Source organism: Typha latifolia, chromosome 8 (genome assembly GCF_019914945.1).
Source record: "Typha latifolia isolate L0001 chromosome 8, TyphaL0001v2, whole genome shotgun sequence".
Taxonomy (NCBI): Eukaryota; Viridiplantae; Streptophyta; class Magnoliopsida; order Poales; family Typhaceae; genus Typha; species Typha latifolia.
Window position 1 is genome coordinate 10,679,589 of NC_133093.1, and position 14,691 is coordinate 10,694,279.

The 14,691-nt window shown below is 39.2% G+C and overlaps 2 protein-coding genes and 1 long non-coding RNA gene across 3 annotated transcripts; 2 read left to right on the top strand and 1 right to left on the bottom strand.

The window, feature by feature from the left end:
* The first annotated feature begins 242 nt into the window (after window positions 1-242).
* Window positions 243-1,804, top strand: LOC140794166 (uncharacterized). The gene is made up of 2 exons (XR_012110072.1): window positions 243-601; window positions 1,309-1,804. It is a non-coding gene; the product is annotated as an uncharacterized lncRNA (long non-coding RNA).
* Window positions 1,805-2,993: 1,189 nt separating this feature from the next.
* Window positions 2,994-4,026, bottom strand: LOC140794164 (ubiquitin-related modifier 1 homolog). Its single transcript, XM_073146066.1, has 4 exons — window positions 3,726-4,026; window positions 3,554-3,629; window positions 3,392-3,474; window positions 2,994-3,311 (listed from the first exon to the last, which is right to left on the bottom strand). The coding sequence occupies exons 1-4, from the start codon at window positions 3,746-3,748 to the stop codon at window positions 3,194-3,196; spliced, it is 300 nt and encodes a 99-aa protein (XP_073002167.1). The 5' UTR covers window positions 3,749-4,026; the 3' UTR covers window positions 2,994-3,193.
* A 1,483-nt stretch (window positions 4,027-5,509) lies between these two features.
* Window positions 5,510-14,433, top strand: LOC140793629 (hydroxymethylglutaryl-CoA synthase-like). The gene is made up of 14 exons (XM_073145218.1): window positions 5,510-5,810; window positions 7,215-7,321; window positions 7,520-7,652; window positions 7,933-8,076; window positions 8,258-8,416; window positions 9,220-9,293; window positions 9,379-9,454; window positions 9,848-9,903; window positions 10,333-10,420; window positions 10,524-10,664; window positions 10,750-10,899; window positions 11,354-11,536; window positions 12,563-12,800; window positions 13,267-14,433. The coding sequence occupies exons 1-14, from the start codon at window positions 5,739-5,741 to the stop codon at window positions 14,133-14,135; spliced, it is 2,490 nt and encodes an 829-aa protein (XP_073001319.1). The 5' UTR covers window positions 5,510-5,738; the 3' UTR covers window positions 14,136-14,433.
* Window positions 14,434-14,691: the final 258 nt, after the last annotated feature.

Below are 14,691 nucleotides of genomic sequence, written 5' to 3' on the forward strand. Positions count from 1 at the left end.
GTCTTATTAGTAATTACAATTAAAAGCTACTAATCTTCAATATAATTTCCCTAATCTAGTATTATCTTATTGTTAGATAATACTTCATTTTGCACAAGTGCCTTGCCATCCATATATCACTTCTCATCTTACACATTTGAAAGGGCACTCTATATGTTGCAGTTGACCTCAAAATAAAGGCATCCATAAAATGATGCCACCTCTCTTTCTCTATATAAGTTGGATTCCCACCTCAAAAGAGAGCATCATCTTCTCAAGAGTTCTACATGGCTGTGCTGAGGAGAGGGGCTCTTGCCACGGCCATCTCCGTCGCCGACGCGGCATGGTGGCCCTGCGCTCTCGCCTTGGTGACCCTAATCCTTCTGAGCTCCCTAAGAGAGGGGCCGGCGGCCGAGACCTCGGCCGCCGACGATGTAGTACGTGGCAGTAGGCTCGCCGACCGGCCATGTGACGAGATCTACGTGGTCGGCGAGGGGGAGACGCTGCACACCATCAGCGACAAGTGCGGCGATCCGTTCATCGTCGAGCAGAATCCCCATATCCATGATCCAGATGATGTCTTCCCGGGTCTTGTGATCAAGATAACACCCACTAAGCCGAGGTAGTACTCCAGTTTTACGTGGACACATGCATAAAATTTTTCATGATCATGATAAGCAACTAGATTTGGGGAGATGTGACAATTATTACTTGTAAATATGTTGAACGAAATACACGGATGGTTAAAGAAGTTTATATTGTACCAGTACTTTTGGATATGAATTTTGACGGCTATTATTTAGGACACCACAAAATTTTCACATCTCTATTAGGAATATATATATATATATATATATATATATATATATATATATATATATATATATATATATTTTAAATACCAATACTAATACCAATCATGAACTAGCGGATATTGATATGAATTCCTTGGTCAGTTGGTCTTTGGCTTGTTAAAATAGGAGATACCAATCCTTGCGTCAGACTTAAAGCCATTACTTTGATGGACTCCAATATGGAAGGTGGTAGCTCAACTAGAATAGAAGAGATAGCTTAGTGACCTCAAATTGGTTAGGATTAGCTGACCAGACCTGGCCCATGTTATCCCACTGTAGCTTAATTTGGAAGAAGGTTAATATTAATTAATACATGTTCCTTCAATTCATAATTTCCTATCTATTCAGGAATAAAACTGGAAATTGAACTGACCAATGCCATGTTCTTTGCCTAATAAACTGACTTATTATTTGGTGATTTAATCTGATAACTATGACTTTAATCAACTATAACAATTTGATTCTAATACCACAGTGATGGAAGGTACGCACCCAATTTGAGGAGTTGATGGAACCACGGAGGAGTACAAAAAAACCATTTGAAGAAGAATTCAAATTTAGCTCTTATGAACATACGACAGAGCTCCAGCTAAAGTTTTAGTGAGCTTGATCATTTCAAGCACCACACTAATAAATGGAGGAGCACTAGCAGAGTTATAAAATATTTTCCTTCGTATTCCTCGTTAACCATGAGAAAAATCTGTAGGAAAGATCTCATAGATTCCGTATCAAAATTCCAAAAAGAGGAATCATTATGTCATGATGATTAGGATAAAATATTAACCGGTGCAGGTATTAGGTTGATTCAAGTTGTGGATAATAAGGTTTCACCCCCTTCTTGGATAAGGAAAGGAAAATTTCAACTCATTCTCAAATGCAGTTAAATATGAATATGAGAGATGAGATGTTAAACCATTACTTAAATACATGTGCAAAACAATATAAGGAGGTTGCTTTTATGATTCAACAAACAATCTTTTCATGTCAAAACTTTAATGTCAGTGTTTAAAGTTGTCTTTCTCAATGATCTCACAAGTCACAATCAACTGAAACTTCAAGAAGGTACAGAAGAACTAGAAAGGAACAATCACGACAACACTCGCTTGAATCAAAACTCAAAAGGAAGTCACTACACCTGGGTGCGAGAGCAGAAAAGTGGTGCTTAAGAAAATATATTAAAGCCATATAAATGATTATAGGATTAGATGATAATAACTATGTTGTAAGGTATATAGATAAGTCAGCAAGAAGGGAAAAGGAACACTAAATTATGCATTTGTTACTACATTTGAGCATAAATTGCTCTGATAAAGCATGATAGGAATTTACTTGGTAGATATTAGTTAAGACAGCACACTAGATTGCCATTTGCCTATACTACTGATCTTCATCGATGGACAGCTGTGGCACTTCCTGCTAAAGTTTTCACGACTAAATTATATTCAAGAGCACAAGAAGAGATATGTTTTTGAATGGCTTTGCAGACTAAAATTGCTGTCCACAAGTAAGAAAGAAAAACCATAAGAATAATTAGGTACTCTAGTTCTACAGTATATAGTGTTAAATGATTTCAAGCTTAATGGTAGTTTCCTTAATAACAGCATTACGTCGATACAAATGTGAGAAAAAACTGGGCCTAGCTTGTAGGAAATGGGAAAACAAGACGAACATAAAGCATTCCTCTCAAATCATTGTGGACAAGTCTTCGATAGGAAAACCACATATCAGACTTCTCATTTCCTTAATATGGAGATCTCAAAAACCTCTTAATGGAATGATTGACTACATTACAGTGTTTCCCTTCTAGTAAAACTATCAGCAAAAACCCAGAGCTGCTTCAATTGATAGTTTGAGGTCCAACCCCCTCAAAGTGGTCATCTATCTACCTTTACTTCTTAATTTCTGATTTTAAATGAAAGGACCAATGATTCCTATCATTTTTCCTAATATTGTATTTCCTTAACAAGCTCACCAGCATAGTTAGATGCCAGATCTTATGTTGTGGGGTTACCTGCTAATGCCTAGCTCTGACAACAGATAAGTGAAATATTAAGGTCCCCTATCAATAAGAAGTAGAACTAAAATATGAAACAAAAGGTTTAATCACACGTGTAAACCAGTAAGAGGAAGACTAGCTATGTATCAGAATATTCAAAGCACTGAAGAAAATCCTACATGAGATTGATAAGTTGAGGTAAATAATAGATAAACATTCAGCTTATACATGTATATGTATCTTAACATTTAAATACCTTTAAATGTTAAAAATTAGTACAAAGCACTGTGAGAAGTTTAACCAAATTATACCTCATATTGAGATATCTTCTGGTCAAATTGGATCCTTATATGCCAAGCAAAGATTAACCACCATGTAATGTGGAGATGAAGACAACCGCATCCTTCTCTTCCAGAACGGCATCGAGACTATCACACAGTTCCCAATCGCAGTCATTTATAAGGACTAAAACACCTGGCCTTCTGCAAGTCAAAATCCTTATTAGTTAACCACAAAAAAGCTTCTTTTTTCCTCCATCTATATAAAACAATAGAGATCTTACACAGAGTCTGCTTTCATGAACATCTCAGGCCTTTCTTTGATCAAATTGGACTTGACCCAAACCAAGAGGTCTCGCATAGTCAACTGGAAATGCAACCAAAAGGGTAATAGGCATCAATCAACGTAACAAACCTATAAAACAAGGAGCAAGATTGTAAACTGCCTTATCTTCTCCGGCTTTTGGGTTGACATCAACATGGTGGATTTTAATGGATTCGCAGAGTAGCTCGAGGCCACCGCTGCATCAAGAATCAGGAAGCAATATGAGAAAACCTAAAAAGGACTGGATATGAAACAAAAGAAAGAGATATAAAAGGCAGAGCTCGATTCATAACCCAAACTCGAGAGTGAGATGCATCGGGGTCTCGAATTGCTCGAACTGGAGAATTGGAGGTGGAGCAGTCGACCAGAAGACGATGGAAAAAGGAGAAAGGAAGAGGAGCGAACTGGAGATTCGGACGCTAAAACCCTGATTGGGTCGTGAACAAGGTTTCCTTTTATTCTGGTTTTATTAGCCATTTGACTCCGATTGGGCACTGGGCAGTGGATCCGAATCTAGGATCGGAACCCCTCTAACCCGATATAACAACTGGGTCGGGTTGTATTCGGGCGAAAGCATTACTCGATAGAATAGGCAAGCAATCTCATTAGACCTAAGCAAATCACTTTTGGGAGGAATAGAAGTTAACAGATCTTACACTAAAGCAAACAAAACCTCACAGTATATCCAACTTTTAGTGATGCCCATATAAGTAGCAAATATCCTTTCTGACTAGTGACTATAGGTCATATGGGTTTCGAAATTTTTGTTACCTCCTCTTGGAATATATCTATTGGTGCAGGGGAGGTGGAGGGAGCCATTTTCACCTCTTTTATTCCTATTTCCCTTCGAGTGGAGCACTTTCACCTCATTTTCACCTCTTGGAATATGTATTCTATATTTAACTTTTTAGAGATTAGTATAAATAAAGACCTTTTTACGCATATAATTTAGGATTAGAATTTAAGTCATCTTATTTGAGATTAAAGTATTTTATCAACTATGATGCAACATATTATTATAAATTTTAAACAATATAATATTTATTAAAAAAAATAAATTAAGTTAATTTGAGCAAAATTCAAACGAGCTAAGTCTAGTTCGCTCTTCAAATAGTTTAGTGTTCGAGCTAGCGAAGGTTTGTTGATATCCCTACTAATTAGTAAGCGAAACCGGAAGACTGGTTTTTTTGGAACACGTCGTGGCTAGACATGATCATTGAGCGGGCCGGGCTGGGCTCTTTGGGCCAACCGGGCTTAAGTATTTGTCCATGGCTCGACCCACCAATCACTCGGGCCTGGTCGGGTTCGGGTCGGGCTAGAATAGTCTAGCCCGTTACCGCCCGTTGGCCCGTGAGAGATCGGGCTAACCGGTCGGGCTAGGCCGGCCTGACCCCCCACCAATCACTTGGCCCAACCCATATTTTAGCTATTTTTAGAATTTTTTAACTATTAGCTTATTTTAAAAAATATATATTTATTATTCCTCTATTTTAAAAAAATTAAAATAAATTAAAAAATTTTAAATGTGTGCTTAAAATAATGCAAAATGGTATAATACCAAAATATTTTTACTGTAGCAGCGGTAAATTTACTGTGGCAGAAGGGCAAAGTACTGTAGCAGACGGGCAGGCTTAGTTGCGGGCCAAACCGAGTCCGGACCGGGCTTTCGGGCCGGGTCGGGCGGGCAAAGAGCTGGCCCGTGCCGCCCATAGGTAGTTCGAGCTCGGGCCGGGCTGGGCCTAAACCGAGTCCGGGCCGGGCTTAGCCTGGTCCAAACCGGGCCGGGTCAGGCCGGTCACGGGCGGGCTGGGCCATTTGATCATGTCTAGTCGTGGCTAAAAGACGTGGCTGTGTCACGTGAGAAATAGAATAACCTTTCAGATCGCAAATCCCGCGTTGGGCGCCCCATTCGAGGCGACAGATCCGAATCGAACGGCCGATAGTTTCTCGCGATACGAACGAAGTAGGTGGGACTAGGAGTGGCAGGGTTGTAGTTACAGGTAAAATGGTGCCGAGAAACTTATGTGTAATCCCGATAAAAGGACTATATAATAGAGTGGAGCACTCACCATTTTACATCGTCCCCAAAAGAGTGCGAGTGAAGAGTTAAGACTGAAGAGCATACGAAGAAAGGGGCCATTGGCGATCTGCACTTCTAAGGATCGTTTCTTCTATCTCTTTCTCGCTGTTCCTTTTCCTCTCTTACTCTTAAAAGGAAATAGAACGAGCACGTGGTGTGCGACAAATAGGTGCTCGTTCTCGATCCTATCTTGGTGTTGGGACTCGATCGAAGCCGTGGAGGAGAGATGGATGGGGAGAAGAAGGACGTCGGAATCCTCGCGATGGATATCTACTTCCCTCCGACTTGCGTTCAACAGGTGAATAATTACATCTCTCGCTTGATCTCGATTCGTAGTTTTTTCCTGGTTTTCCGAAGTTTTGAGGTAGTTTGTGGGGGTAGAAAACAAGGTGTGTTTGCTACTGCTCTCAGATCTTGGAGTTCTTAGGCAGCGTTTGGTTTAGCCTCCACGCGAAGAGTGTTGGGGTTTTGCTTTCTGTGGATAGCAATGTCGTCGAGGCCCGTAGAAACAGGCTTGAGATCGGAGCCAAATCTCCCCACCTTTATGCTTAACCAGATCGTAGCAATTTCGTACATATTTGGCCGTAGAGAATCCGCTGGCATTATGCTATTACGCCATTACCTTAGAGCTAAGCTAGAGCTCGTGCTCTTTATTATCTCAAAAAAAAAAAAAAAAAAAAATAGAGCTCGTGCTCTTGGTTTTGTTTTTTTAAATTCGTCTATATAGTAACCACGGAAATGGCTCAGTCACTGGTTCAATGGCTGTGTAAGATGATGTAGCTGAACGACCATCACGTGGATGACAGACGTAGAGCAGCTCCCACATAGTCTTTATCCCCTCAAGTCTCTTTCGTGATTCGACTTCTCAAAATATAACTCCACTAATCCTGTTCTTTAATAAGAGACCAAGCCTTCGTGGTATATGATCTAATCATCATTAAATCAACAATGTCCATTGGTCTTCCCATGATATACAATTTTACTCGGATTAGTGTAGGTACTCCGAGCAATGCTCATAAATGACATAACAGTCGCTGCCAGAGACACCCCACGTTGAACGTGTCAGAGGGACCTGATCACAGAACCATAAAGAACTAAAAGCATTCTTTGCCAGATAAAAAGGCCATCAGATGCCTATCAAACCTCAAAAACTAATAGTATAGAGATCTGATCAAAGCTTAGACACCAACACATGCACATCTCGAAAGACTGTGGCATGCATGGAGTACCAAGTGGTATCGCTGGAGTTTCTTGGAGTGGCACAGTTTGTAATCATACGAGTGCTCGGTTTGTTTTCTTTTGGGGTCCATGCGAAGATTATTGAGGTTTTGTTTTGCGTGGGCTGGTAATTATGTGGCCCCACGAAACTAGTCTTCCCTTCCAGCTCATCTTCCACCGAGACGGGCTCTGCCCACCTGGTATTCACTTCAAGTTGTATCAGTAAGGCCCACAAATCCAAAGGTGGGGCTCCGCAGATCGCTTTGTTCTTTTCCTCTGAGGAGCCAGCTTTTGTTTTACTTGCAATCACTGAGGTGAAAAATTCTTGCAAAAAGAGCTAATATTTTTAAGAAATGTGATGTGTTCGAGGGACAGGTTTCTTAGTTTTACATGAGATTTTATTGAGATAACAAGAGAGTGACAATATGAGATCAATCTTTTTTATGTTCTTTTTAAGGAATTCTTCTTGATGGTTTGGCTGTAGGAAGAGCTCGAGGCTTACGATGGAGCGAGCAAAGGCAAGTACACAGTTGGGCTCGGGCAGGATTGTATGGGCTTCTGCACAGAGTTGGAAGATGTGATCTCCATGAGGTAGCATTTCTATCTAGGGATTATCTGAATATTTTACAATGTGGTGCAATCAATTTTCACCTTTTAATAGTCGATTAACATAGATAAAGGTGTTTATGGCCAACTTATTTAATCTTCTTAGGATTGATTTAATTTTGGGAATTATTGGAGATCTTTCTTACATGCAATATTTTGCACTGATTAAGGGTTTTGGTTTAGTTTGACAGTGGTCAAATCCCTCCTTGAGAATTATAAGGTAGATCCAAGATGTATTGGCCGCTTGGAAGTTGGGAGTGAGACTGTGATAGACAAGAGCAAATCTATTAAAACTTGGCTGATGCAAATATTTGAGGTCTGTTTGTTCCCTTTTTATTATGGCATTTTACTTTTTCAAACTGCAAATGAAACAGTTTATGGAGTAACATGTCGTATGTACAGATTGTAGAATAAAAAACAAATTTATTTGGCTGTACCTTTCAGTTTATAGCTCTTTTTCTTAATCTTTGATCACTGTTGCCGCACAACTTTCATTAGCTAAGCTAGGTGTCTCTTCTTTCTTGTACAGCTATTGCAGCACACATGTTTCACTTATTCATTAATCTGTGATGCAACAACTTTCTCATGAAACACAGGAATGCGGTAATACTGATATCGAAGGAGTTGACTCAACAAATGCATGTTATGGGGGGACGGCTGCATTGTTCAATTGTGTGAATTGGGTAGAAAGCAGCTCGTGGGATGGACGATATGGACTTGTTGTTTGCACTGATAGTGCGGTATGATAAGATATTCTTAATTTAAAAAGCAGGCACTTGTTGCTTGATTATGGAACTGAGCAATTCCCATTTAGATTAGTTTTGTCATATATATTACTGCATTCATGAAAAATTATTTGGTAATGTAATTGGATTTGTCTATTATTAAAACAGATGCCAAATAATTATGATTTCCTGTTAGGTTTATGCTGAAGGTCCAGCTCGGCCTACTGGAGGAGCAGCTGCTATTGCAATGCTGATTGGGCCAAATGCTCCAATTTCATTTGAAGGAAAACTTAGGGGAACTCACATGGCCCATGTTTATGACTTTTACAAGCCTAATCTTGCGAGCGAATATCCGGTTTGCTTTCTCACTCTTTTTTTTTTTTTCTGTTTTCTTTTAAAAGTAGTTTTCTCATTCATTTGTTGTCTTACTCTTTTCTTCTATGTAGAGTTTGTTTTAGTGCTTATGACACTGGTCTACAATTCTATGGATATCTAAAGATGATATTTTCTTATTTTTATCTATACTATATTGCTGGGTGTTGTTAAACATGAAAGCCTTATTTCTGCGATATTTGTAACATATGTAGCATAATGATCACTTTTGGGACTCATGCTATTATGCTATATATGTTGTTATGTATCGTATGCCTTGTTCAAGATAAAAAGTTGCATCTTGAAACTTCTTTTGTTTTTTGTTGAATGGAAGGAAATTTACAAACCAAAATCTATGATGGAATCAATAATATATTTACTTAACTTTCCAGTAAACCTAATTTTCAGCTGCCGAAACTTGGAGTTATAACTTTTAAAAAGTATATGTGGATTTTATTTATTATGATGGTGATCATTATCCTTCCTCAACATCATCTACATATTGGTGCTCATGTTACTGTAAACTAGCTTGCTCATGTTACTGATGCTACCTCGTTTGTACTTAATTATCTTAACCAATAACTATATATTTGAAACTGTAGCATGTAAAATGTTTTTTTGGTACATTCAATGGATCTATGAAGGTCAAAACACAAAACTAGCTGTTTCTCGCTGTCTGCCAGAGCTACACAACATGATCTGAACGATTATCTTATAAATCTGTTAATCCTGTTCACCAGTAATCAGGGCTGCTTTGTCGTTAACCAGATACCAAAATTTATGCAGGTTGTTGATGGAAAGTTGTCTCAGACATGCTACCTAATGGCACTTGATTCCTGTTACAAGCGTTTTTGTAGCAAGTAAGTTGTACTTTTAAAATGTAATGACTTAATTTTCAAACTGTGTCAACTACTTGCTATTGAATTCACTATTTTCAATCTTCAGGTTTGAAAGCCTTGTGGGAAGACAATTTTCCATTTCCACTGCAGATTACTTTGTGTTTCATTCCCCATACAACAAGGTATAGATGCATTATGTTACTCTTTGTTTAATCGAGCTTCCTAAGAATCTGTGTACATGCCAAGTGAGAATGTACCAGAGAAGGGCTTCTTGCTCTTTAGTCTATCAATTAAGCAGGTCAGTACTAAGCAGGGCCCAATTCGAAAAGACCACGTTATGCCCAGCTGAATAAAAACCTCGTTACCCAGTAATTGGTCATTGATAGTTTTGGAGGTCAGGCTCAAATGTTTTCATGCCAGCATGCACTGAAATATGGATTATGTGTATTCGATTTCATCCTGATTATGACAAGGCCGTTTAATAGACTTGTATTATGCAGTGAATCATTTACTATTTGCATTTAAAGTGAACTTGTAACTTATGTCTTTTATGTGGTTCTTGAATTCCTATACAGCTGGTTCAGAAAAGCTTTGCTCGTTTGTACTTCAATGACTTCACGCGGAATTGCAGGTTCCTACCTTCAACCTTCAAACTTTTAGTATGACATGATCTTTAATGAAAGTCTTTCAGGTTAGTTATAGTTACGCTTAGTAATTGTCCAGGAAAAGTATTACAAGTATTATTTATCGTTTCCTTCTAATTTATTGTTTTTTATATGGTGTTATCTTTTGCTCCATAAGAAAATCCTTTCGGTAAATAAGTATAGAGAACTATCATAGCATCCCTTAATAGTTTATGCTATATTTATTTATGTAGCCCCAAGAGGATTGCAATATCATATACCCTTATTTAGTAATTACAGATATATTGAAGGGCAGCAAAGAAGAGCAGATGAAATGCAATTTTTATTAATAAACTTTTGATGGCTTATTAAATTTGAAATTTAGTTTCACATAGTTTTGACGATGATTTAGATTTTTCAATCATGTTGTTCATTAGCTATGTTGAGAAGGATGCAAGAGAGAAACTGGAGCCCTTTTCTAGCTTGTCTATTGAGGAAAGCTACCAAAGCCGCGAGCTTGAAAAGGTTGTTCTTCAAATATTACTTTTAGGGCATATTTACATGCTTATGTTTTTTGAGGGTCATTATTTCTGAATTCACGAAGCTAAATTTTCTTTGAAATTTGCAGGCTTCTCAACAAGTTGCAAAGCACTTATATGATGAAAAAGTTCAACCATCTACTTTGATACCAAAACTAGTTGGAAATATGTATACTGCTTCGCTTTATGCAGCATTTGCTTCGGTTCTTCATAGCAAGCATAACACTCTGGTGAAGAGATGAACTCTCTTTTCAATGATTTCTCTCCCAGTACAAGATTTTTTGGGGACATAAAATTATTTGATTATATGTTCAGGGGGGCCAACGTGTTGTGATGTTCTCCTATGGTAGTGGCTTGAGTTCAACAATGTTTTCACTTAAATTCAATGATGGTTCACATCCGTTTAGCCTATCAAACATAGCTGATGTGATGAACGTGTCACAAAAGCTGGAGTCAAGGCATGTGGTATGTCTACTGATTCTTCCATTTGAAATATGTGCTCCTTAATCATTGTTGAGTGCATTAAGTTGTACAAAAAGGAGTGGACCACTCTTGCATATTTTATATTTCTAATGAATGTTCCTTTTTGTTAGCATCTTCTTTGGAAAGTTTTGCAGGTCTACCTTGCCGTTGTACTATAATTGAATAGATTAGTGTATGCTTAGATATTAGCATGTTTAATGTTAGGTCATTCATGCACGTGTTGTTATATATCGCTTATCTCTGTGCAGAAGTAGGGTCTTGATTCTTAGGTGTGATTCATTCTTGTTATTCTCCTTATGACTTCTATTTTCTAGTCAAAATAAATTTTCTGTGCATGTTGAATTAGGTTGTGAAGAATATTTGAATCCCTCTACAACTTCGTTCATTTCCATGACAGTTTGAAATTTGTTGCTTATCCTTTGTCTCTTTCATTCAGTTTTCACCTGAGAGATTCGTTGAGACAATGAAGCTGATGGAACACCGATACGGAGCAAAGGATTTTGTGACTCGCAAAGACACGAGCCTGCTATCTCCTGGAACATTCTACCTTACTCGCGTCGACTCTATGTACCGGAGATTCTATGCCAAGAAAGGCGAGGATAACATTGCAAGTACCAAAGCTGCCAACCAGAATGGTATCCCTCTGCTTAATGGCCACCACTAAAAGTGTCCTCTGATCGTAGAAGAATGGCTGTGGAAGCATGTAACCACGCTGTTGTTTCTGTTCAAATTATTGTCTTCACAGCTGCAGATATTATGCTTCGAGTATTTGTAGCTAATTGTTCTTGAGGTTGACAAATTTCAAATCTCGCAGTTTATCATTAACTTCACTAAGCATGTTCAATTTTCTGCAAACTTCTACTGTATCTAAAACTCATCAATGTCTGTGGTATGACCAATATGAAAGTATCTCATAGATGCTGGAGGAATAGAAGTTAAATTCCAGTCTCTTGATTCCGTTCGCTGTCTTCACGTCCTCATTCCTTATGAGTTTAATCAGATTTTCATGGATGTGATTATTCAACTTTCAGGCAACTCTATAAAAGTTATTAAAGACGATTGTTTAAGTTTTACAAATATATTAAAAAAAAATCGAAATAGATAGAGTTGAGATATTAATAGAACTTATGGTCGGATAAAAACCGCTAATCGGGAACCAATTGAGCCCTAACCTCTTCAGTTAGCGGATCATATCTCTTCCCAATCGTACCCGGATCCGATTAATTAGCAGCATCCTAAATACTATGTGTTGACGATAAACCGCCGTCTGAAATCGGCGCTACCATCCTCCACAACTCCGGAATACTCGGTAGAGCCGCAAAGCAAGAAAGCGCGGCATCGACAATCCTAAAAGATGCCCATCGAAGACGAAACCTTAGAATCCCTTCTCGAAGCTTCTCGAACCCCCGAGGGCCGCTCCCGCCTCGCCGCCACGGGAGCCCTAACTACCGTCCTGCACTGCCTCTCCTCCTCCTCCTCCTCCCTCCGGTATCTCCTCTCCCAACTCCGTCTCCTGAGGAACCTCTGCGCCGGCGAGATCTCCAACCAGGACTCCTTCCTTGTCTCCGGTGGCGTTGACACGGTTGCCGGAGTCCTCCTTGGTCCGCCTCCGGCGGCGGCGGAGGTTATCCGAGCCGGACTGCAGCTTTTTGGGAATGTCGCCTTGGCCGGAGAGGCGCACCGGTCCGCCGTATGGGCCCGGCTCTTTCCAGGCGGGTTCTTGGAGATGGCTAGGGTTAGGGTGCCGGGGGTGTGCGATCCGCTTTGCATGGTGTTGGACACGTGCTGCTCGTCCGATGGAGGGAGACGGAGGTTGGGGGAGCTTTGTGCGACCGGGAAGGGGATGGGCATTCTTGCGGAGATCATAACCACTGCTTCGCAAGGTGCGTGGCTCTTTCCTTTTTACTCTTTATTATGTCTCAGTAAACCCTAAATTTAATATTTTGAAAATTTCTTTCTGGTCTTCTTCTTTTTAGCATGTGCTGTCATGTCTGAAAATTTTTGTTTTGGAGAATTGGGTTACTGAGAAAGCGGCGTCTTTGTAATTATATCAGATATGAATATAAATAGCTGAATTCGAGAATTGTAACCTTGTTGTTGATGCAAGCATTATCATCTTATCAAAGAATTTAGGTTTCCTGTCTAATTGACAGTTCAATACTCCTAAATTGCTCTATTTTCTGTGATTATGCTACAACAAACATGATCGTCATGTAAGGAATTTCTGTTCTGCTATCCTTATGTGACTCTGCACTCCTTAGTTATTTGCACTTCTTTCTCGTTACACTCTTTTGTAGAAGAGAACTTTGATATTATAGATTTTTTCCCTGTTACAACTGATGATTGCAGCTGGTCATCAAGAGGAATGGTTGGAGTGGCTTCTCTTTAAAGTCTGTGTTGAAGTGCCAAACTTCTCCAGTTTGTTCGCAGAGTTAGGCGCATTTGATGATATTGACAGTTATAATGGTAGTAAATTGAAATATACCATATTTAATACTAGGCATGCTTTCCTTTTGGGCATTCTATCGAAATGCTTGAGTGAGCGGCCTAAAGAAGTTATCATCTCCAACGTTTTTGCCCTTGATATTCTGAATATACTGAAGAGAGCTCATGAAATGGTGGATTTCACTTCCCGTGGTTCCTCTGCTCTTCCAACTGGCTCTGCTGAGATTGATGTTCTGGGATATTCGCTTCTCATTCTCAGAGATATATGTGCTTGGGATCATCCTACTTCGCCTGTCACGGAGACTCCCGTTGGCTTGCTTCTTTCTGCTGATCTGCTAGAGCTCATTTTAGCTTTTCTTCATGAGCTTGAGCCCCCAGCAATTGTCAGGAAATCTATGGCGAGAGAAGAAGCTACAGATCCTTTGGTGTCTGGGGATTCAAAGGTTTGCCCTTACAAGGGGTACCGGAGTGATGTAGTCTCTATCATCGGCAATTGTTTGCACAGAAGGAAGCAAGTTCAGGATGAGGTGAGACAGCGGAATGGGATTCTAGTATTATTGCAGCAGTGTGTTCTTGATGAAGATAACCCATTCTTGAGAGAATGGGGACTACTGGCAGTTAGAAACTTGCTAGAAGAAAATGTGGACAACCAGAGTGAAGTAGCTGCACTCGAGCTGCAAGAGTCTGTTGTGACACCTGAAATTGCTAGATTAGGTCTCAGAGTGGAGGTGGACAAGGAAACTCGACAAGCGAAGTTGGTCAATATTTCATGATGTAAGATATGTTGGAATCTAAAGTGACGCAAATCACTGAAGGCTAGTTACCAAGTTTTTCAGATTTTTTTGTTGCCTTCTGTTACAAGGAAGTTTTAGTTTGCCTTCTTTGTGTCTTTTTTTTATTTTAATATCTTATAGTATTTGTTAATTTATTTCCTTTTGATGTGCTTCTTTTGCCTCAATCCTATACACGAATAGTGTCTGTAACATCATTTTTTGTTGGTTGCAAAACTTTTAACTTGTTTTTGGGTATTGCCTATATGCAAACATGATTACAAAGGTTGGATTTTTCTGATGGACGGCCATATAATGCGTCTTGTTATACACTAATACACTCGGAAAGAACATGAATAAAATAGCTTGTATGTGAAATTTTAGGCTATGAGCGAAGCAGAAACACAAATAGCTTATTTGTAGAAGCATGCCCAATTAGAAGACCAACTTTCTCATTCTTTGAACATTAATAGCACTTCTCATGCCTTTAGATCTGCTGAATCTTATAAGGCGCTAACACTAATAACAGATCAAGGTGGCAAGCAACAACATATGGTAC